We start from the raw sequence: 22,128 nt of genomic DNA, 5'->3' as shown, positions 1-22,128 counted from the left end.
GTGTGTTTTTGTTCCATTAGGCTGGAATTCCCCCCAATGCAGGCAGTAGACCATTGGCATTGGCATGTGGTGAGGTTGGAGGCAAAGGTCAGGCCAGAGTAGTCAACCCCACAGTCTCACTGATGACTTTCCCCTCAGGGTGTCATGAATCCTCACACTGTTGAGGTGTGCCATGTGTGTGAAGAGCTGTGGTATCTGTTGATGTTTATTGCAACCAAAATGTAATACAATCACCAGCAAGAGCCCTATAAGAACTGATTGACACCTGGCAGGCAAACTGAGGAAAACAACCCATCTCTTCACAACAGCCACATAACCTAGACTGGTCTCATGTTATTACAATCATCACTGTCTTGTCTTCACTGTCTTGTCATAATGACCGTTCATCAGTGTATCTGTAAGCCCTTGACAAAAAGTCCAACACTCAATATGCAGCATTTCGTTCAGGCTTGCTGGTTATTTTACGTTGCTGATAGCATCATGTCTGCACCTAGTCCACAGGCAGTAGGGAGAGTCTGACTGCAGCTCTTACCTCTGGCCCACAGGTCAACGGGGGCAGCAAGGCCGAGCTGGCCGCCCTGCAGCCTGGTGATGTCATCCTGGAGATCAATGGAGAGAACACAGTGGACATGCTCAATGTGGAGGCCCAGAACAAGATAAAAAACTCCAAGGCTCAGCTGCAGCTGCTGGTGGAGAGGTAGGGTTCACTACAGTGCACAGTTTAGGAGCACAGATGTATCCTGATGTACTGTATCTATGCGGTCTAACATGTTTTAATTTGTATGTTGGTGTAGATGTTTTCTATTCTGTAGAAAGTGCATAAATCAACAGGTTGGCAATGGAAACACACTCATCCAAACATCAGATGGGGCAGTGACAATTTTAGCATGTCAATCTTGGTGGGGCAAACTCAACATTTTTTTTTAGATCCACTACACAACACTAAACAATACATTAATTGCACTATAACGGTGACAAACGTTGGCCACAAACTATTAGGACCTACATAAAGCTGTCCCGACAGCAGAGCTTTCCTTTCAGCGCCATGGAGTGAATCGAAGTGAATCCTTACCACCGCTACACCTGGCTATCAGCAGAGCCTCATCTGACAGCGAAACAGTTCATTCAGCCTAATTTACTGCCTTTTTTAAAAACCATAGCTGATATGGCTGACTTGCTTAAATAAATATGGTTTCTACTGACTCCTTGTGGATTTGTGTAACTCCATAAGAACCGCATTTTCCTTCAATAATAACGAATGCCGACATGAGTTTTGACTTTTGAACCATACAAACATTATTACATTTATGTTCAGTAAATTCTTATATCATTAACACTTAGCTCTAGGTATAAGCAAGTACAAGCAAACGAGCTGCGATGAGGTAGGCCTATTCGTTCAGCACTTTCTAAAAGGACACTGACAGAAATTCAGATAAATTCAGCAAGATGTTGAGGCCTCAACTTTCTCTTCTTTAAGTCATCACACAGAGAGCGAAAGAGACTCGGTTAGCCTACCATTTGAATAATTGTATTAGGCCTATGTGGTCTAAAAAGGAAGGAAAATAAAATCACGAGGATCCACTTTTATAGACAATACACCGACGCACACAGTGCATTACACAAACAAAACAACCCTCGCAATATCAACTGGAATTACATGGGTCTATTACTGAACTTTTTGTTGAAAAAATATATTTGAATGGGAAGAGACTGTCACTGGCAAACATGGTTACAGACCCAACAACATTATACAGAATCCCCTCCTTGTGGAGAAAAGCACATAAGCTAATTATAATACACAAAGTAAACAAAACAATGAAATGCATAATTCCAACATTGTCTAAAATGATTAAAAAGATACTCATTATATAGATCAATATAAGCAATATAACAATGGAGATGTACAAACTATGGCATAAGGGAACGATGAGCGGATAAGAGGCAAGCCGTAATTTTGATTAAGACATCAATGAGTGAGCTAAGAGGGACGTAGTCGATAGGCCTATGCCTATTTATTCAGCACTTTTGAAATGGACAGCAACAGAATTCAGAACATGGGCCGTTCTTACAGTACTCTCCCTGCACACCAAGTCAGAACCATAGGATAATAACGGGGGCATATACAGTGCCTTGTAAAAGTATTCATCCCCCTTGGTGTTTTTCCTATTTTGTTGCATTACAACCTGTAATTTTAAATTGATTTTTATTTGGATTTCATGTAATGGACATACACAAAATAGTCCAAATTGGCGAAGTGAAATGAAAAAAATTACTTGTTCAAAAAAAAATCTAAAAAATAAATAACGGAAAAGTGGTGTGTGTATTCACCCCCTTTGCTATGAAACCCCTAAATAAGATCTGGTGCAACCAGTTACCTTCAGAAGTCACATAATTAGTTAAATAAAGTCCACCTGTGTGCAATCTAAGTGTCACATGATCTGTCACATGATCTCAGTATATATACACCTGTTCTGAAAGGCCTGCAACACCACTAAGCAAGGGGCACCACCAAGCAAGCGGCACCATGAAGACTAAGGAGCTCTCCAAACAGGTCAGGGACAAAGTTGTGGTTATAAAAAAATATCAGAAACTTTGAACATCCCACGGAGCACCATTAAATCCATTATTAAAAAATGGAAAGAATATGCCACCACAACAAACCTGCCAAGAGAGGGCCGCCCACCAAAACTCACGGCCCAGGCAAGGGCATTAATCAGAGAGGCAACAAAGAGACCAAAAATAACCCTGAAGGAGCTGCAACGCTCCACAGTGGACATTGGAGTATATGTCCATAGCACCACTTTAAGCCGTACACTCCACAGAGCTGGGCTTTACGGAAGAGTGGCCAGAAAAAAGCCATTGCTTAAAGAAAAAAATAAGCAAACACGTTTGGTGTTCGCCAAAAGGCATGTGGGAGACTCCCCAAACATATGGAAGAAGGTACTCTGGTCAGATGACACTAAAATTAAGCTTTTTGGCAATCAAGGAAAATGCTATGTCTGGCGCAAACCCAACACCTCTCATCACCCCGAGAACACCATCCCCACAGTGAAGCATGGTGGTGGCAGCATCATGCTGTGTGGATGTTTTTCATCGACAGGGACTGGGAAACTGGTCAGAATTGAAGGAATGATGGATGGCGCTAAATACAGGGAAATTCTTGAGGGAAACCAGTTGTTTTGAATGCGGCAGAAGGGCGGCAGGTAGCCTAGCGGTTAAGAGCGTTGGGCCAGTAACCGAAAGGTCGCTGGTCGAATCCCCAAGCTGACTAGGTGAAAATTATGTGGATGTGCACTTGAGCAAGGCACTTAACCCTACTTGCTCTTGTAAGTCGCTCTGGATAAGAGCATCTGCTAAATGACAAAAAAACAAAAAAATCACGCAGGATTGACCGCATGCCCAATATATTCAACCTTTTCTGGCCCATGGTGTTGCCTGTGAATGTTTATCCTTTTAAGCTTGGAAAAGAGACCCTTTCAGACAGATGTTTTAAATCCTTAAACCCAGACTTGGACCACACACCCTATCCACCGAATAGCAGGCAGGGGCAGCAAAATAGTGATTGCTTTGCAATGCTTGCAGTTAGCCATTGATTCCTTCCAAACCACTAATTGTTGTATTTGCGATTTCCAACTTGTTTTGTAATGTTGATGTCCAATGGTCGATGTGCACCGATACGTTTTATCTATAATTTCTCTTCATATGACAAGGATTGTCAGTAGATTGTTGACATGATTCATGATGATGACTGCTTGTTTGGCTAGCTAGCTAGCTTGCTAGCTAAGATTTAGAAAATATGATGTTGACATGATCAGTCCAATCAAAGCTACGGTAGATATAACGTGATTTGATGTCATTTTATCTGTGGCCAATTACCTTGAGCCTTCTTGGACGGGCACTTCTAATGTAAATCTATGGCAGCACCCAAGGGTGCTTGAACTGCCAAGCTCTCCCTGTAGATTCTGCGGTGATAGATTTAGAAAGTATGATGTTGGCATGATCAGTCCAATCAAAGCTACGGTAGATATAACGTGATTTGATGTCATTTTATCTGTGGCCAATTACCTTGAGCCTTCTTGGACGGGCACTTCTAATGTACATTTATGGCAGCACCCAAGGGGGCTTGAACTGCCAAGCTTTCCCTGTAGATTCTGCGGTGATGTAGTGTCCCCATCAGTGACCGAACACTGAGCCAATCACGGCGCAACTAGAGAAGATTACCAACGCCTACGCTCTGCTTTCGCTGGCTGCCCCTCCACCACAGAAAGCACTGAGCTAGGCTGAAACACCTGTATTTTGGAGCTGCCTTACTCAAGAAAGCAAAAAACAGAGTATGAGGCTTTATTAACTGAAGGATATATTTTTACATTGTTTGAAAACTGATATGTAATACAAATGAATGCCAAAATAACATGCAAAACAGGCCGTTTATTTATATATCTATAGGTTGGGTGGGGCTCAAAACAGGTGGTGCTCTGCCCCACCTGCCCTGAATGACGGGTCGCCACTGAGATGGGGCACCACACCGTGGCATACAGACCACATCTGTGCTCTCTGGTCAGCTTAGATCTGCTGATTGCTTGTATTTGTGCCAGTTCCACAGTCGCCACATCCTCCCTCCCACTTCCCCACTGTCCACTTTTCTGGTGTTTGTTGTTAACGTCTTAAGATGTCCCATCTCTCTCTCCCTACAAAGGACCAGTGGCTTCATTCTGGGTGAATACCAGAATGTGTCAGAATTATCTTGCCAAGATGAACTGTTTGTTTCATTTCACATGTTAATAAACGTTTGAAAGTTATCTGAGACCTTTTTAGGGTGGCAGAGAATTGGCTCCACATTGGACTTTTTCCTGTGAAAGGAGGCTCTTGGCTGGCGAGTCCTTGCTCTGTCTCTGTCTTTCTGTCTCTGCCTCTCTCTCAGTGAATTCTCATTTCTTCACACACATACACACACGCACGCTTCCTCTTTGCGTGCCCCAGGTCCATGTGAGTGGATTTTTCCCTGCTGACCTCATGTCTCCTTCCGAGCCAGAAACAACACTGTGACACCCTAGCTACCCAGGACAATGGCACTCTGTAGCTCCGCCAGCCACTCTGCCCCTAAACCCACTGTTCTACTGGCAGAGGCAAACAGGATGGGTAAGGTAGTGAAGGGTGGTTTGCACTATCAAGGCCCTACTGTCTTTAGATGGCAGGCAGTACCGTGTCTCTCTTATCAATCCTAGTCCAGCACCTCTCTAGCCACCTCAAATCAACTACAGTATGTGGCCCCTTGTTGGTCCACCTGCAGCATTATGCAATGTGTTGTTCTTAACAGTAAATTAACTCCCATGAAGCATCATGAAAACTACACACAAATTGTGCAGTGTAATGTCTGATGATCTGAAGAATAAGAGAGGAACCTGGTAAATGGGTTTACAGCCCTGCAGATCACAGCGGCTGGATTACAGCTGGGTTTGCCCATGGGCAGAGTTTGGCATCAGTCCACCCTTAGAATAGGAGTGTTGGTTAAGGCGTGCCTGTCTTAAACTGAGGAACTGCTCCAGTGCAGATACACTTGCCAGTGCTCAACCCACCAAAAACCCAGACATGCAATAACCAGACTTGTGCACTCTTTGAGGTACGTTTTGATTCCAGATTGATATCTGCAGCTCAGTGGAGATTTTACTGTGACAATATAGAAAAAAACACCAGCAGTATCTTGTCATTCATACTCTGTCATTTATCCCCCATTGTCCTCAGCTGCCTTTTAATGAATCCATTGTTCACTGACCATTTGTGCATGATGTCATGTCCCTCTGATCTTATTGGTCCTTGTAATGTGATGTTACTGAGCAGCTGCAACTGCAGATGGGCATCGGAATATTGCCCGAAGGCTCTTCTATAGGCTACTACAGTGGGGGAAAAAAGTATTTAGTCAGCCACCAATTGTGCAAGTTCTCCCACTTAAAAAGATGAGAGAGGCCTGTAATTTTCATCATAGGTACACGTCAACTATGACAGACAAAATGAGAAAAAAAATCCAGGAAATCACATTGTAGGATTTTTAATGAATTTATTTGCAAATTATGGTGGAAAATAAGTATTTGGTCAATAACAAAAGTTTCTCAATACTTTGTTATATACCCTTTGTTGGCAATGACACAGGTCAAATGTTTTCTGTAAGTCTTCACAAGGTTTTCACACACTGTTGCTGGTATTTTGGCCCATTCCTCCATGCAGATCTCCTCTAGAGCAGTGATGTTTTGGGGCTGTCGCTGGGCAACACGGACTTTCAACTCCCTCCAAAGATTTTCTATGGGGTTGAGATCTGGGCGGTGTGTTTGGGATCATTGTCATGCTGAAAGACCCAGCCACGTTTCATCTTCAATGCCCTTGCTGATGGAAGGAGGTTTTCACTCAAAATCTCACGATACATGGCCCCATTCATTCTTTCCTTTACACGGATCAGTCGTCCTGGTCCCTTTGCAGAAAAACAGCCCCAAAGCATGATGTTTCCACCCCCAATGCTTCACAGTAGGTATGGTGTTCTGTGGATGCAACTCAGCATTCTTTGTCCTCCAAACACGACGAGTTGAGTTTTTACCAAAAAGTTCTATTTTGGTTTCATCTGACCATATGACATTCTCCCAATCCTCTTCTGGATCATCCAAATGCACTCTTCAGACGGGCCTGGACATGTACTGGCTTAAGCAGGGGGACACGTCTGGCACTGCAGGATTTGAGTCCCTGGCGGCGTAGTGTGTTACTGATGGTAGGCTTTGTTACTTTGGTCCCAGCTCTCTGCAGGTCATTCACTAGGTCCCCCCCGTGTGGTTCTGGGATTTTTGCTCACCGTTCTTGTGATCATTTTGGGGTGAGATCTTGCGTGGAGCCACAGATCGAGGGAGATTATCAGTGGTCTTGAATGTCTTCCATTTCCTAATAATTGCTCCCACAGTTGATTTCTTCAAACCAAGCTGCTTACCTATTGCAGATTCAGTCTTCCCAGCCTGGTGCAGGTCTACAATTTTGTTTCTGGTGTCCTTTGACAGCTCTTTGGTCTTGGCCATAGTGGAGTTTGGAGTGTGACTGTTTGAGGTTGTGGACAGGTGTCTTTTATACTGATAACAAGTTCAAACAGGTGCCATTAATACAGGTAACGAGTGGAGGACAGAGGAGCCTCTTAAAGAAGAAGTTACAGGTCTGTGAGAGCCAGAAATCTTGCTTATTTGTAGGTGACCAAATACTTATTTTCCACCATAATTTGCAAATAAATTCATTAAAAATCCTACAATGTGATTTTCTGGAATTTTTTTTCTCAATTTGTCTGTCATAGTTGACGTGTACCTATGATGAAAATTACAGGCCTCTCATCTTTTTAAGTGGGAGAACTTGCACAATTGGTGGCTGACTAAATACTTTTTTCCCCCACTGTATATAGGCAGCCATATACAGTCATGTTTCTTTCTAATCTTTGGCACCACATCCAAAGTCTCAAGTCTGTGCATACTGTACAAGTGAGAAGTGACATTCCTTGGTCTATGTGAACAGTGTTTGAATTGAATTCAAGATAGCTATAAGACAAGACAGTGGTATGTTTATCCTAGTAGTTCACTGGATTATCACTGTTCCCTTCTATTCATCTGCTCTGTTTGTTTTCATAATTAATCTGAAGTTCAGAGGGCAGACAGATAGGAATCTATGCAATCTATTCTAACTGAAGAATGCCTGGCAGGCAAACTCCAAGTCCCAAATATGACAAAGATCAACATACTGTTCCTTTGCTGATCAGTGATGTTACGTCCCTGTTCCATGCAGGGATCAGACAGCTCTCTAGAGGAGAGACAAGCATCTTCACCTCTCCGTGGTTTATGACGACAGCCACTCCTCTCAGCCTGTGCTCATCCTTCCATCTACTGCTGTACATGAGGCCTGTGGCAGAGGTTAGATTACAGGTCACATTACATAAGGCCTAGCAGTTAACCTTGTATGCCTCTCATTGTCTGAAGGACACAAGTTAACTTTATCCTCATCTCTCTCAACCAGAGGAGCTGAACTGGATACACATAGCGGAAATTGAACTTTCATCTGAACCTTTTTCTTTAAAAACGTTTTGAGAATTCCAAGTGAAAACACAAAGGCATTTCCTTACAGGGAACTTATTTATTCACCCCAATTAACCATCCATTATGTTCTGTTTTATCCATTAAGTTTCACATCTTCTCACTGCTGTAGCACGAGGAGCCTGTTTTCCTCTTCCAGCCATTCTTCTGGTTGGATGTGCCCCTGCTGCACATGTGGAATACTCAGATACTGTACAGCAGGGCCAAGGTCTGGGCTGTTAGAGGTGTGTTTCTGGGCGATTTACCACAGGCATCCAGGGCCTTCCTGTGCGCCTCATTACCCTGGACTGAGGCTCAGCTGAGAGGAGATGCAGGCAGTCCTACATCCCTACAGTGAGGGGGGCACTAGTTGTTTACATTTGGTCGTACAGTCCAAAATGTTCCACTCAGAACTGGGTATATGTTTTATTGAAGTGAGCACAGTGAAAGAGCTTGAAAGATGAGGCTCTGCTAGGAGAATCATGTTAAAGAGCTTGAGAATTGTTTTGAAGGTTCTCTTGAGATACCAGAGGTTGTACTGACAGTACTTTGGCATAGGGGAACCAAAATAAGGTGTCTGATTTGAAGATTATTTTGACTTTTGCCAGTGTGCACTTACACATCGGTGCATACTCACTCTCAGGTTTTCAGTCTCACTCTTAGATCTCTTGTGACATAATACACACACACACACATACACATACACACACACAGACACAGACACACACACCACACACACATGTCCTCCGGCACTCACATAATATCTGAATTGAACAGTGTATGTGCATATTATGTCACAAGAGATCTAACAATGAGACTGAACCTGAGAGTGAGTATGCGCCGATGTGTAAGTGCACACTGGCAAAAATCTAAAGAATCTTTCAATCAGACACCTTATTTTGGTTTCCCCTATGCCAAAGTACTGTCAGTGCAACCACTGGTATGTAGTTTTGATTCAAATAGAACCTTCAAAAATTATTCTCAAGCTCTTTAACATGATTCTCCCAGCAGAGCCTCATCTTTCCAACTCTTTCACTGTGTATAGTGATATAGCCAAATCAAATCAGACCATTCTACTCAACACGTTAATGAATAATATGAGACATTACAGAAAATGTTATCAGATCCTTCCAGGCTATCATGTAGGGAATACTTTGACATGGCTCAAGTCATCTAAAGAACCTGATTAGAATCATTGGTGTAAATTACTTTAGTTGACCTTGGTCCATGTCTTTTGAAGTACAGCTTGGTCTAATGTGGGGTTTTGGCTTGTATCCTTTAATGCAGTGATGTCTGCAAGCTTTCTTAATAATTTATGCTTTCAACAACTGATTTTAACCAATCATGGTTTTGAGTATTTGTTTAGGGCTTGACATAGTTAGGTTAATTATGTGGTACTGAAGACCGTGTTACTCTACTGGGCCAGTCTTGCCCTCTCCTTGGAGGTGGCGACCATTCTCCTGCTTGATTACAGGTGAGGTACACGTTTGTCCGTGTGTGGTCCATGAACCTCCAGTGTGTCTCTTTCTACAGGCCTGAGCCGCCCAGCCCTGAACAGACCAACGGAACCACCACCCCAGAACAGCTCACTGGACGCTTCCAGGTCAGTCACTCATGCTCTCTATCTATCTCCTTATGCAGGAGCTTCCATCTTTGGTCTGTAAATTCCCTTTAGGACAGCTTTCATGCTGAACAGTTTCACTGTAATGTGATTTAAACACTTAATTTGTGAATCAGTACTTTGTTGATGGGCATATGATGGATGCCTTCATTGAGTGACCTATGGAGGTATTCTTTCCTACAGTTTTTATCCCAGTATCCTCTAGTATCTTGTTACATCAGCATCATATCTCTACATGATGATTCCTGTCCTAATGGTTTGTTTAATGGCTGATGCCTGAGAGCCATGCAGACGCTGGGTCTGCTTCATATTCACAGATTGCGGGGTGTCTGCTTATCAAGGATTTATTAGAGGTCCAGATGAGCTGGAATGAGACGTCCTAGTGTGACTGAAGAGATATTCCATAACTCTAGGATAACTCTGTGGCCCTGGGACAGTGGAAACATGGGAGAGGAACCAGAGGATGCTGTAAATCAGCTGATGTTCCTGTGTTTTATAGGGCGACAGAACTACTGCTGGGTGTCCGTGGTATCACTGGCAGAAAATGAGCCCATGCAGGGCCCAAGGCTGAATGCTAGGAAAGAACACTGACTGTCATCATTCTAACATGGGGATATTACATATCTGATTTCCACAAACCTGGTTTCACTTACCTCAGGATGTGCAGCTCTAACATGACTGTACATTATACCTTGACGTGTATTGCCCTCTTTTTGAAGAGTTTTATGAAGCATATATCTCAAATGCCTCCTTGTCAATTGCTTCTGAGCACCCACTAAAAGTGCAAGGAGACAAATATTTTAGTTACATCGTGAATCAATTTCTTAAACATGCTTGCAAGACAAGTAATTTTAGGAATATGGATAAGCAGTTTGTCACAGTTTTGTGTGTGGATAAATATATTAAATGTTTTGATCATGCAGACTGTCTGTTATGCCCTGTTCTGTTGTAGGAGGCGGTGCTGGTGAGTCGAGATGAGAACCAGAACTACAGAGAGTACTCCATCTCCAGCCCAGCCTCCCTGTCACCTGGACCCTACTCCCCAGAGGCCCCGTCCAGTCCTGAGGGGAAGAGAGAGAGGCTCACACCCACCAGCACCAAGAGGTACACTACAGCATCCACCATCACCGCAATCTGATCTCTCTCTAAAGGACCAGGACATGCATGTGTTGCTTGAGAATAAAAGAGTGAATACCTGACTGGATAGTCAGTAGGTTACCACAGTTATCCAGGTGCTTTTAGTTAAGTTGGGGTTGGAGATGGGGGTAGGGTAGACTACTAGAGCATTTTTGCATTCTACACAGGACCAGAGTGAATAGGTACAAGAGTAACTGGCAGAAAATGGAGCCATGGGATTGTGTGGTAGTAACAAAGGATGTGCACAGCATATCACATTCCCCCATGTTCATTCACAGCAACAAAGGGCCAGGCTGTGGAACATTCACCACTCTGCTCTGCTCTGTCTGTAGGCCTAGCTGCTATTCTCCTGAGTCACTTTCTAGGTCACAGTTCAAACCTTATTTTGTTCTGGGTCAATCGAATGCCTGTCGAACTACCCTACGCCTTGACCTCTTTCTTCCCCCTCTCTCCAAATGAAATCCTGCGACTAGTGAGGTCCGGCCACTGACAACCTGTCCGCTCGACCCCATCCCCTCCTCCCTTCTCCAGACCATCTCTGGAGACCTTCTCCCATTCCTCACTTCCATCATCAACTCATCCCTGACCACTGTCTGCGTCCCCTCTGACTTCAAAATGGCCTGAGCCGCTCCCCCGCTCAAGAAACCAACACTTGACTCCTCTGACGTCATAAACTACAGACTCTCTCACTATCTCTGTCAGAATTATCTTCTTGACCCTAACCAGTCAGGCTTCAAGACGGGTCACTCAACTAAGACTGCTCTTTTCTGTGTCATGGAGGCTCTCTGCACTGCCAAAGCTGACTCTCTCCTCTGTTCTCATCCTCCCAGATCTATCCACTGCCTTCAACACGGTGAACCATCAGATCCTCCTCTTCACCCTCTCAGGGCTGGGCGTTTCAGGCTATGCACACTCTTGGATTGCATCCTACCTGGCAGGCCGCTCCTACCAGGTGACGTAGAGAGGATCTGTGTCTGCATCACGTACTCTAACTACTGGTGTTCCCCAGGGCTCGGTTCTAGGCCCTCTCCTCTTCTCTCTATACACCAAGTCATATCCTCACATGGTCTCTCCTATCATTGCCATGCGGATGACATGCAACTACTTTTCTCCTTCCTCCCTTCTGACACCCAGGTTGCGACATGCATCTCTGCGTGCCTGGCAGATATCTCAACTTGGATGTCGGCACACCACCTCAAGCTAAACCTCGACAAGACGGAGCTGCTCTTCCTCCCGGGAAGGCCAGCCCGCTCCAAGACCTCTCCATCATTGTGACCCTGGACAACACCCTGTCGTTCTCTGCAAAATCTAAGCGTTGACTCGCTCTTGCAGGTTCATTCTCTACAACATCCGTAGAGTACGACCCTACCTCACACAGGAAGCAATGCAGGTCCTAATCCAGGTACTTGTCTGGATTACTGCAACACGCTGTTGGCTGGGCTCCCCGCTTGTGCCATCAAACCCCTGCAACTTATCCAGAACGCTGCAGCCTGCCTGGTGTTCAACCTTCCCAAATTCTCACATGTGACCCCGCTCTTCCACACACTCCACTGGCTTCCAGTCGAAACTCGCATCCACTGCAAGACCATGGTACTTGCCTACGGAGCAGCAAGAGGAACTGCCCCTCCCTACCTTCAGGCTGTGCTCAAACCCTACACCCCAACCCGAGCATCCGTTCTGCCACCTCTGGTCTCTTGGCCCTCCCGCTCAGCCCAGTCCAAGCTCTTCTCTGTCCTGGCACCCCAATGGTGGAACGAGCTTCCCCCTGAATCTAGGATAGCAGAGTCCCTGCCCATCTTTTGAAAACATCTGAAAACATACCTCTTCAAAGAGTATCTTAAATATTCCCGAAGCACCCCCCCGCATCCCCCCTCACCCTAAAATAAATGTAAAAAGCCTTTTGTGAACGAACACACTACTAGCACTGACTTTGCTGATAGCTACTTTATTGAGGAAAAATGTACTTCCTATCACTGTGATATGTGGGTGTCATTGGGTGTCCCACCTAGCTATCTTAAGATGAACACACTAAGTTGCTCTGGGTAAGAGTGTCTGCTAAATGACTAAAATGTCAATGTAAAACATTTATAGGGCTGTTTGGCTATCCTTATCTATTCCTGTCCTAGTAATCTGGAGACCTAGTAAATATGATCCCATGACCCTAAACACACACATTTTTATGAATTAATATGAAAGGTAACGAGAAGTGTTATGCCATGTTTATGATAGACGTTTTGAAGCACTTTTTATTACATTTTGGTCAAGTGAAGTATTTCGATTGAGACCATTATGGTTATTTAGGATGAGATGACCCACACCATTATCAGTGTAATCTTTCTCTGTCATTTCATAGCATCCAGCTGCGTTCGTGGTCTCCAGAAGAGAAGACGTCTAGTCACAGACTGTCCAGACCACTGTCACAGGTAAATCTGTCTCATACTCGGGGACAAGGTCCCATAACAGACCCTTTACTTCCTATGTTATTTCAACGTACGTAACCCATCAGTATAAACCTAGATCTCCAAAGAACTGCACAGCTTGATGATTGAAGCTTCCAAGGCCATTGTGCATTACATGTAGACGCTTTACAGCAAGAAAGACAGGATGCAGACAATATTTGATATTTTCATTGCCGGGAAACTGAAAGGTCACTTTTTAAAGATCTGACATTACGTTGGAATACAATCTGGAAATGGTTTGTTCAAAGATCACTGTAAGGAAGAGAATGATTAGCTCTCAGTAAAACAATAGACTTGACCTTTAGTAGTCTGCTATATTAGACTCATTAGTGCAATATTCACTTGTTGTCTCACTAGCAGTAAAATATGAGGTTGGGATATAAGCTGATTTCTTCATGAATTTACTATGCTTATTTACTGTTGCAGCAACTAAAAGAGGCGTCTGGAAAGTGAGCTAAAGAAGAGATAATTTTGTGGGAAAGTTCATCATAAGATATTCCAGCTATGTCTAATGGCCCCAGTCCCAAGCATTGGTCCCACAGAAGACACAACATGGGAGATGACAGAGCAGGAAAAACAGACAAGACACGTAATGGCCGGGGGACAGGGAATGGAATTCCATTCATTTGATAAGTTCTGTGAATATTACATGGAGCTAGATAAATATGGCCTCTTTGGCCTGGAAAATGAAGATTGAATTTAGCCCTTCATCTAAGGGGCAGATGTCTTGAGCAGAGGCCACTCTGAAACTTCTGGTCTGATATGGGATATTCTCTGAGTTATTTTCATGATGATGCTGGTCCCATCGCCGCCAGCCAAATAACTTGTACTGTTCAGTATACTCTAATGATCTCTCTGAGAGCCCATAGCTGACAGATGTTACAATTATCATCACTATCAAGCTGTCTATCAACACTCCTTTGGGGGTCTGGTCAATCCTCTCCCCAGTGTGGTATGTCTGTCCTATTTCTAGAACAGGAGTTTTTGACTGGGAAATCACCTTATGTAGCAAGCTGCATTCCTTCAAGTTCAGTCAAATTCAGTCACTCTATATTATGTGATTTAAGATTATTAGCTGTGTATGGCATGTTGGTATACTCCAAAAGGTTGTCCTGAGGAGGGGAGGGTGCAGAGATGTCTGTATTTGCAGACATGAATCAGTTCCCTGATTGGATCACCATGCAGAGCAGACCGTTCCTAAGGACACTGTTGTGTTATGAGATGTTTTGAAGCTATGTATCACAGACGCCCCAGGCAGACTGGAGTGTCGACTATTAGGAGCTATTTAGTTGACTGAGAGCTTTATCAGCAGCCTTTTAAGGAATGCGCTGACTTACATGCTCCTCTGTCATGCGTGGCTGTCTGAGATGACCTTACATGTTTGTGGTATTTATGAAGGCAGGTGGGCCAAAGGGTCTGGAATCTTTGCTCACAACCTTTTCTGACATTTTCAGGATAAGCTCACCCTTTTCCCTCGTTCTTCATCTCAAGTTTGGAATCCATTTCCCCTCTCTCACCCCCTCAGGGAGCCATCACATTCCTTCTGTCTCAATCCACTCCAGTATCAACTTGTTTTTCTTTTTTTCCCTGTTTAACCAAATGTTTGGAGTCACACACTACCGTGTTTTTGAACTGAAGAGACAGGAAATGTTAGATACATGTTTTTGGTTGTTTGTCAGACCTGTACATCTAACACATGTTAACAGTATTAGTGTCCTCTCCTTGCTGTGGTTTGACAGGGCTGACCTACTGTCTACAGACAGTACCTTGGGAGCCCTCAGTCACCACTTCACCCACTCCGCCTCCACTGTGGCTTGGCTGGAGCCTGTCTTGGAGAGCTCTCCTCAAAGCCGGACAGCTTTCTGTTAACTAGGATCCACACCGGTGGATGAGGGGGGATTTTGGTGGGGCTCTTCCTCCAGTGGAGGTCTCTCTGGTCTGAAAGAGGAGACAAGCCTCCCACCCAGGATGTGTGATTAGTGAGTGGAGCCCTTTCAGTATGCGCGGCGGGTAAACGGCTGGGAAGAGGCCTGCCCTGCCTGCATGGACACACTGTGCTGTAGTGTTGTGCTACTCTTGACTTGCTGGCAGGAACACTGCAGCCCAGTGAGCAGCGGGGCCTCCTCTCCCCTGACAAGGCCCTCTGTCCCGCCTGAGAGGTGCAGAGTACTGCTGTATCAGGTGATCAGCCACTCTGAAAAGCGTCTAAAAGGCTTTTCCACCCCTGTTTTGGCTCTCCAAGTGAAGAAAATGGGATGTGCGGCTGGATCCCCCATTTACCGGGGTGTTGGATAACCTGAGATAATGCCCTGTACAATAGTGGCTCTGGGAGGCTGGTGTTGGATTTCCCCAGCCTTACAAGGCCTGGCGTTGTGTGATGGGGCGGTTGGGGAGCTCTAGGAGATGGGCAAGGAGGGTGGAGAGGGGCAGAGAGACACTTGGGACACGGGAGGGCCTCTGCCATTCCCAAACAACTCCCCAAAACCATCACCTCCCTCTCCAATACGATACAACCAGCTCCAGCACAGAGATACCCATTGTACCCGACCCAGAAACCCACACTGGAACGATGAGGAGACTGAGCAGAGTTGACAGCACCATACGTCACTCATGCACAATGGATTCAGAGATCTGGCTCCTGCTGAAACCAGAACATACAGTACAGTAGCTGTGTAGAGGCCCATATTCAGCCACCATTACTGATGACAATGACCTTCCATTGGGCTTGATAAAGATATCAAATGAACAGTAATGTTAATGCACAAAAAAAGCTTAATATTCGTTTTTCGTTTTGGGTTGGATGGTTCATTAGCCTGGCTCCCAAATTGATGGATGGAGATAATTTCCATGTACTGAAATACAGTACATGGAAAGTTGTTCCTGCAATCTAGGTAGGCTTAGTAGTATTATCTTATTTTGCAACATTTTGTTATGGCACATGACTGCTTGTGTCCTGTGCTAGCTACTAGCTAGCCAATCTGCTGGACCGGCACACCATGACAAAAGGAAGAGGCCAGCCTACTAAAGAGGACAGTTGGAGCAGGTCCCGGATTCCTCCTAGGATACCCTGAGCCAAGCCTGGAGCTGTAGCTGTAGCTGAGCTGGTCCCGCTGCTGGTCACCTCCAGGAATCAGAAGGAAGCAGCGCGTCTGTTCATAACATCAGGAAGTGACCACAACAGCATCCCTGTTGGGACGAGCAGGGCCAAAACCGAGCTGCCTTTTCAGAAGACATGGCTCGTCATTGGGCCATTAGGGGCAGGATCACTGGTCTGGGTTTCCAGTTCTACACTCTGTGGGCCCTGAGGGTAGCCTTGGTGGGCTGCCTCATCCTGTGTCGGGGACGGGATGGTTACTGTATAAATAACCATCATACTGGAGGATGGCCAACTTCACTGTGACACTCATCATGGGCCCCACAATGACCACACTGGGCGGGCTGACCTTGGGGGAATGACATGCATCACTAAACTCTTTATCCAGGGGAGGACAACCCCTCCAATCACCTATCTGTCTATCCCTCCTTCCACCCATACTGTACGTCCCAATGGGCAGGCAGGCTCGCAGCAGGCCAGCCTGCACACAAGCCACTGGTTTCACCCCAGTCTATTTTGGGGGGTGTGGCGAGTTGGAGTGCAAAGCTGTGGTTGTTACTGTGGAGCAGGGAGATGGAGGCTTGGCATACAGCAGTAGGAATGTCACTAGATGTTGTTCAAGTCGAGTCAAAGGTTTTTACTTGAAATTGCTCTCTCCGCTTTCTTTAGCCTGAGATAAAAATATTCAGAAAGCTCTCTTCCAGATCAACTTCTAAAATATACCTTAGCGTTCCTTCTTTCTCCCCTCTCCTCCTTGCTGTCTCCCCGCTCTTCCTCCCCACCACCATATCCAAACAGATTGAGAAGACATCGCCAGGACTGATGTGCTATTTCAGGTCTGACATGAGCAGAGCTGCTGTCTGGCCTGGGGTGTGCTGTCTAACGGGCAGGCTAAAGCCAGTGTGGAGGTGGTGGAGGGAGGAGAGTGGAGTGGAGGGGAGGGGGGATGTTTTCTCTTTTCCACAGAGTGAGGCCTTTTCATGTGGGCTCTGGCCACTCTGCCCATTAAGGCAGGGTCCATTGTGGCCCCTCGGCAGGCAGCATGCCTCTTTACATCCCCACTGATGATCAGCACCGTTGTTTTTCTTTCCCCTGAAGTGGAAAAGTTAACTGGGGCACTTCAGATTTCCCCTGCCTGCCTCCCAGGCCCCTGGGCTGGGCTCACTCTCCGCTGAGCTGGGGACGTTGCTGGCCCCACACGCTTTATGGGGGGATTTTGGCCAGGAGATATGGACCTTTTTATTAGTTAATGCGGTTTACTCAGGCGGTCAAATGGTATGTGCACATTCCGTAAGTTGTTGTCAAGGTAACCGTGTGGATAACTGCCCCTTGTTCCAGCAGAAACTGACACGTCAGCATATATTCTCTAGTTTACGCAGGATATCACCTTGAGTTTGGGATAATGGTTGCCATGGCTCCATTTGTTTGTAATAAATCATAATTGTTAGGGAGGTAAAAGTGTCCCTCCAGGTACAAATGTAAAGCGAAACGTTGCTGCAGTCAGTCACACTGTAAATGTCCATCCAGTTTAATACTATCCATGGGATTAATGATGAAACATAACAGAAATATTGATTCATTACATTTTCTCCAAATTCAGAGAGAGAGAGAGAGAGAGAGAGAGAGAGAGAGAGAGAGAGAGAGAGAGAGAGAGAGAGAGAGAGAGAGAGAGAGAGAGAGAGAGAGAGAGAGAGAGAGAGAGAGAGAGAGAGAGAGAGAGAGAGAGAGAGAGAGAGAGAGAGAGAGAGAGAGAGAGAGAGAGAGAGAGAGAGAGAGAGAGAGAGAGAGAGAGAGAGAGAGAGAGAGAGAGAGAGAGAGAGAGAGAGAGAGAGAGAGAGAGAGAGAGAGAGAGAGAGAGAGAGAGAGAGAGAGAGAGAGCCCTTGACTTTTTCCACATTTTGTTATGTTACAGCCTTATCCTAATTATTATTTTTATTTTTTTATTCCTCCTCAATCTACACACAATACTCCATAATGACAAAGCAAAAATCAATTAAAAAATATCACATTTACATAAGTATTCAGACCCTTTACTCAAAGCACCTTTGGCAGCGATTACAGCCTCAATTCTTCTTGGGTATGACGCTACAAGATTGGCACACCTGTATTTGGGGAGTTTCTCCCATTCTTCTCTGCACATCCTCTCAAGCTCTGTCAGGTTGGATGGGGAGCATTGCTGCTCTGCTATTTACTCCAGAGATGTTCGATCGGGTTCAAGTCCAGGCTCTGGCTGGGCCACTCAAGGACATTCAGAGACTTGTCCCGAAGCCACTCCTGCATTGTCTTGGCTGTGTGCTTAGGGTCATTGTCCTGTTGGAAGGTGACCATTCGCCCCAGTCTGAGGTCTCGAGCGCTTTGGAGCAGGTTTCCATCAAGGATCTCTGTACTTTGCTCTGTTCATCTTTCATGATGCTGCCACCACCATGCTTCACCGTAGGGATGGTGCCAGGTTTCCTCCAGCCATGATGCTTGGCATTCAGGCCAAAGAGTTCAATCTTGGTTTCATCAAACCAGAGAATCTTGTTTCTCATGGTCTAAGAGTCCTTTAGGTGCCTTTTGGCAAACTCCAAGCGGGCTTTCATGTGCCTTTTACTGAGGAGTGGCTTCCATCTGGCCACTACCATAAAGGCTTTATTGGTGGAGTGCTGCAGAGATGGTTGTCCTTCTGGAAGATTCTCACATCTCCACAGAGGAACTCTGGAGCTCTGTCAGAGTGACCATCGGGTTCTTGGTCACCTCCCTGACCAAGGCCCTTCTCCCCCGATTGCTCCGTTTGGCTGGGCGGCCAGCTCTAGTAAGAGTATTGGTGGTTCCAAACTTCTTCCATTTTAAGAATGATGGAGGCCACTGTGGTCTTGGGGACCTTCAATGCTGCAGAAACCTTTTGGTACCCCTTCCCCAGATCTGTGCCTCGACACAATCCTGTCTCGGAGCTGTACGGACCATTCCTTCGACCTCATGGCTTGATTTTTGCTTTGACATGCACTGTCAACTGTGGGACCTTATATAGTCAGGTGTGTGCCTTTCCAAATCATGTCCAATCAATGGAATTTACCACAGGTGGACTCTAATCAAGTTGTAGAAACATCTCAAGGATGATCAATGGAAACAAAGGGTCTGAATACTTATGGAAATAAGGTGTTTCAGTTTTTTTTTGTATTAAATTTGCAAAAATTTCAAAAACTGTTTTCACTTTGTCATTATGGGGTATTGTGTGTAGATTGATTTTTTTAAAATCCATTTTAGAATAAGGCTGTAATGTAACAAAATGTGGAAAAAAGGGGTCTGAATACTTTCCTAATGCACTGAATGAAATGGTGGATTCTGCCGATCATAAATTAAATGTCCAGCGATTTAACAAAACCATAATGAACTCCAGATGAGTTTGATATGCAGCTTCAGTTGGAGCCTTGTGGGGAATGTAATAAGGTTGAAAAATGTGTTGCTCATAGCTCCCTCCAAGGATAAATAAACTCTCTCTCAGCCTGCCTGGCATCAGTTTTTCTCACTGTATCTGTGCCTGTTGGTGGCAGGCAGACCGGCTGCTGGCTGGGTGGGTGGACTGCTCCCCTTATGAGACCAGTTACAGTATACGCGAGGACTCCTGACATCCCCTGGATGATTGTCCCATATTTATGTTAATGTAAGTGTTTTCATACAGCAGTCAACAAAATAAAGTTGTAGCGTCTTCTGTGCGTCATCTGCACCTGTCTGCTGGCCCATGCCCTGTAATTGAAGCTGCAGGGTGGTAATAATGATGATGATGCGCGGTGGCTCCGACTGGATTCTGATGGAGAGCTTCTCCGCTCCCAAAATGTAAAAGAGATGCCAATGTCCCATGTCTCCCATGGGCCCTGATCTGAAACAGCTGCCCCTGCTTCTATTTTCCATTTCCTGTTTGTTTGTGTCTCCAATCCCAGACTGAGGCAGTTTTGAGTTTCAGATTCAGAACTCTCTCTTTTGTGCTCTCTCACTCATGATTTTTCTTCCTCTCTCTCTCTCTCTCTCTCTCTCTCTTTTTCTCTTTCATTTATTAATTAATTCACTCACTCACTCACTCACTCACTCACTCACTCACTCACTTACTCCATCCTCCTTCCATGTCCTGGGATTGAGATATGGCTTGGGCCTGTGTTGTCTTTATTCCTTAGGTTTTTTCTAGAGCATTTGGAATAAGCACGTAACTGTATTCTCTGTAGTTGATTTCTTTAATCAAATATGACAGCAGATTTCAGTGGCAAAATTGAAAATAGCAGCAAGACGAGAGTGGCATCATCTGAGTGGCATGTAGATTCAAAAGTTAACTTCAAGTTCAGAGTTTGGCTTCGAAGTGTAATTTGTCCTGTGCACACCTCAGGCTTTGACCCAGAGCTCGTTAAGAGCTTATGATTACAGTTCAGAGCAGGTCTAATCAGGGAGGGCTTTCTCCCCAGTCAGTCAGTCAGTCAGTCAGCCAGCCAGCCAGTCAGAGGATCCAAGAATAATTGCCTGCTGATTTTATGTTCCCTGGCTTTCGACATTCCCAACACCATTCACCTTCTCCAAGACAAACAGCCATTGTGCCCGGCTGGCGGTGCCCCTCTGCCAGTGAGTGGCATCCCCTGGGGAATCCACAGGGGGAATCGCTGCCATCTGAGGTGCCATGGCTGCTTCTATAAAAGGTCAGGAGCACAGAGGAGAGTAGAGCAGTGTTGTTGCCCAAACTCCACTACTTCTCCAGACCAAGCTGTCGAGCCCATCTATGGTCAAACTCAATCGCAGCTGCTTAGTCCCTGTCGTCGTCCAACCTTGTTTTCCCGTGCCTGTATGTTGCTTTTGTTTAGCTTTTTTTCTTTATTCCTTTGTTCCCCTCATGCCTCATGGATCACAGCTGTGATTAAAGCACTCACTCGCTTGACTAGCTAAACTTGGTTCTGAAAATATGGCTTCAGTTGGTTACTGATACTGTCAGGAGACTTCATCGAATCTCAGAGGAATTAAAGATGTTCTCTAAGATGTAACCATCCTAGATTTGGACTCTTATTTCTTCATTAGCAAGATTTTTATAAAATTACAACTACAGGTTAGCCTAAGATGACATGTAGCCATTAGAAAGGATTTCAATAGGAAATGTTCATCGCAAGACTATGACATTTTTACTACTGTAGCTAATATCAGGAGGAGAAGGGAGAGGGTTTCTGCACTTATTCAAAGATTATATGGAGGGAGTAATAACTAACAATATCTGGCCCTTGTTTCTGGGGAAATTCGACCCTGAGAGGAATTACAGTGAGCAATTCTGCTGATCGTTCCGGGTAAAAGCTTCCTGGCAAAGAGCAGTGAGCAGCGATCTGCACAAGCACTGGAAAAAGAAAAGGAAAACTGGACCGATTGAGAGCAGAGCCATTGTTCAAAGAGCTTCTCAATTGGAAGCGGGTGCTGGTGGTTATGGAGACAGAGAGTCCCTGGCTCCACCAGTGCCCATGCCTCAGTCAGCCCCAGGCCTCAGGCCTGTTCTGGTGCTGGGAGCTGGAGTGGAGAAGGGTGGGGTGGAGACACAACTTTTCCTGGGATGGGCTTGTGTGGGCATTAATGCCAACTGATGACGAGGCTGGGAAGGGAGTCACATAAATAATAATAATTTGGTGGGTGCTTATACAGTGGGGGAAAAAAGTATTTAGTCAGCCACCAATTGTGCAAGTTCTCCCACTTAAAAAGATGAGAGAGGCCTGTAATTTTCATCATAGGTACACG

At 45.2% G+C, this 22,128-nt stretch overlaps 1 protein-coding gene across 1 annotated transcript in view; it reads left to right on the top strand.

Annotated features, from left to right (window-relative positions):
- The window catches only part of LOC311141547 (PDZ and LIM domain protein 2-like), a 62,198-nt gene that overhangs the window by 26,336 nt on the left and 13,734 nt on the right, over positions 1-22,128 (top strand). Inside the window, exons 3-6 of the mRNA XM_084176907.1 lie at positions 546-697; positions 9,618-9,687; positions 10,658-10,809; positions 13,196-13,265. Of these exons, the coding sequence (XP_084033033.1) occupies positions 546-697; positions 9,618-9,687; positions 10,658-10,809; positions 13,196-13,265 (444 nt within the window). The remainder of the gene's footprint in view (positions 1-545; positions 698-9,617; positions 9,688-10,657; positions 10,810-13,195; positions 13,266-22,128) is intronic.

The sequence above is a fragment of the Coregonus lavaretus genome (genome assembly GCF_964263955.1).
Source record: "Coregonus lavaretus genome assembly, chromosome: 14".
In the NCBI taxonomy this organism is placed as follows: domain Eukaryota; kingdom Metazoa; phylum Chordata; class Actinopteri; order Salmoniformes; family Salmonidae; genus Coregonus; species Coregonus lavaretus.
The sequence above is the reverse complement of the archived record's forward strand: the minus strand, read 5'-3'. Positions and strand labels throughout refer to the sequence as shown.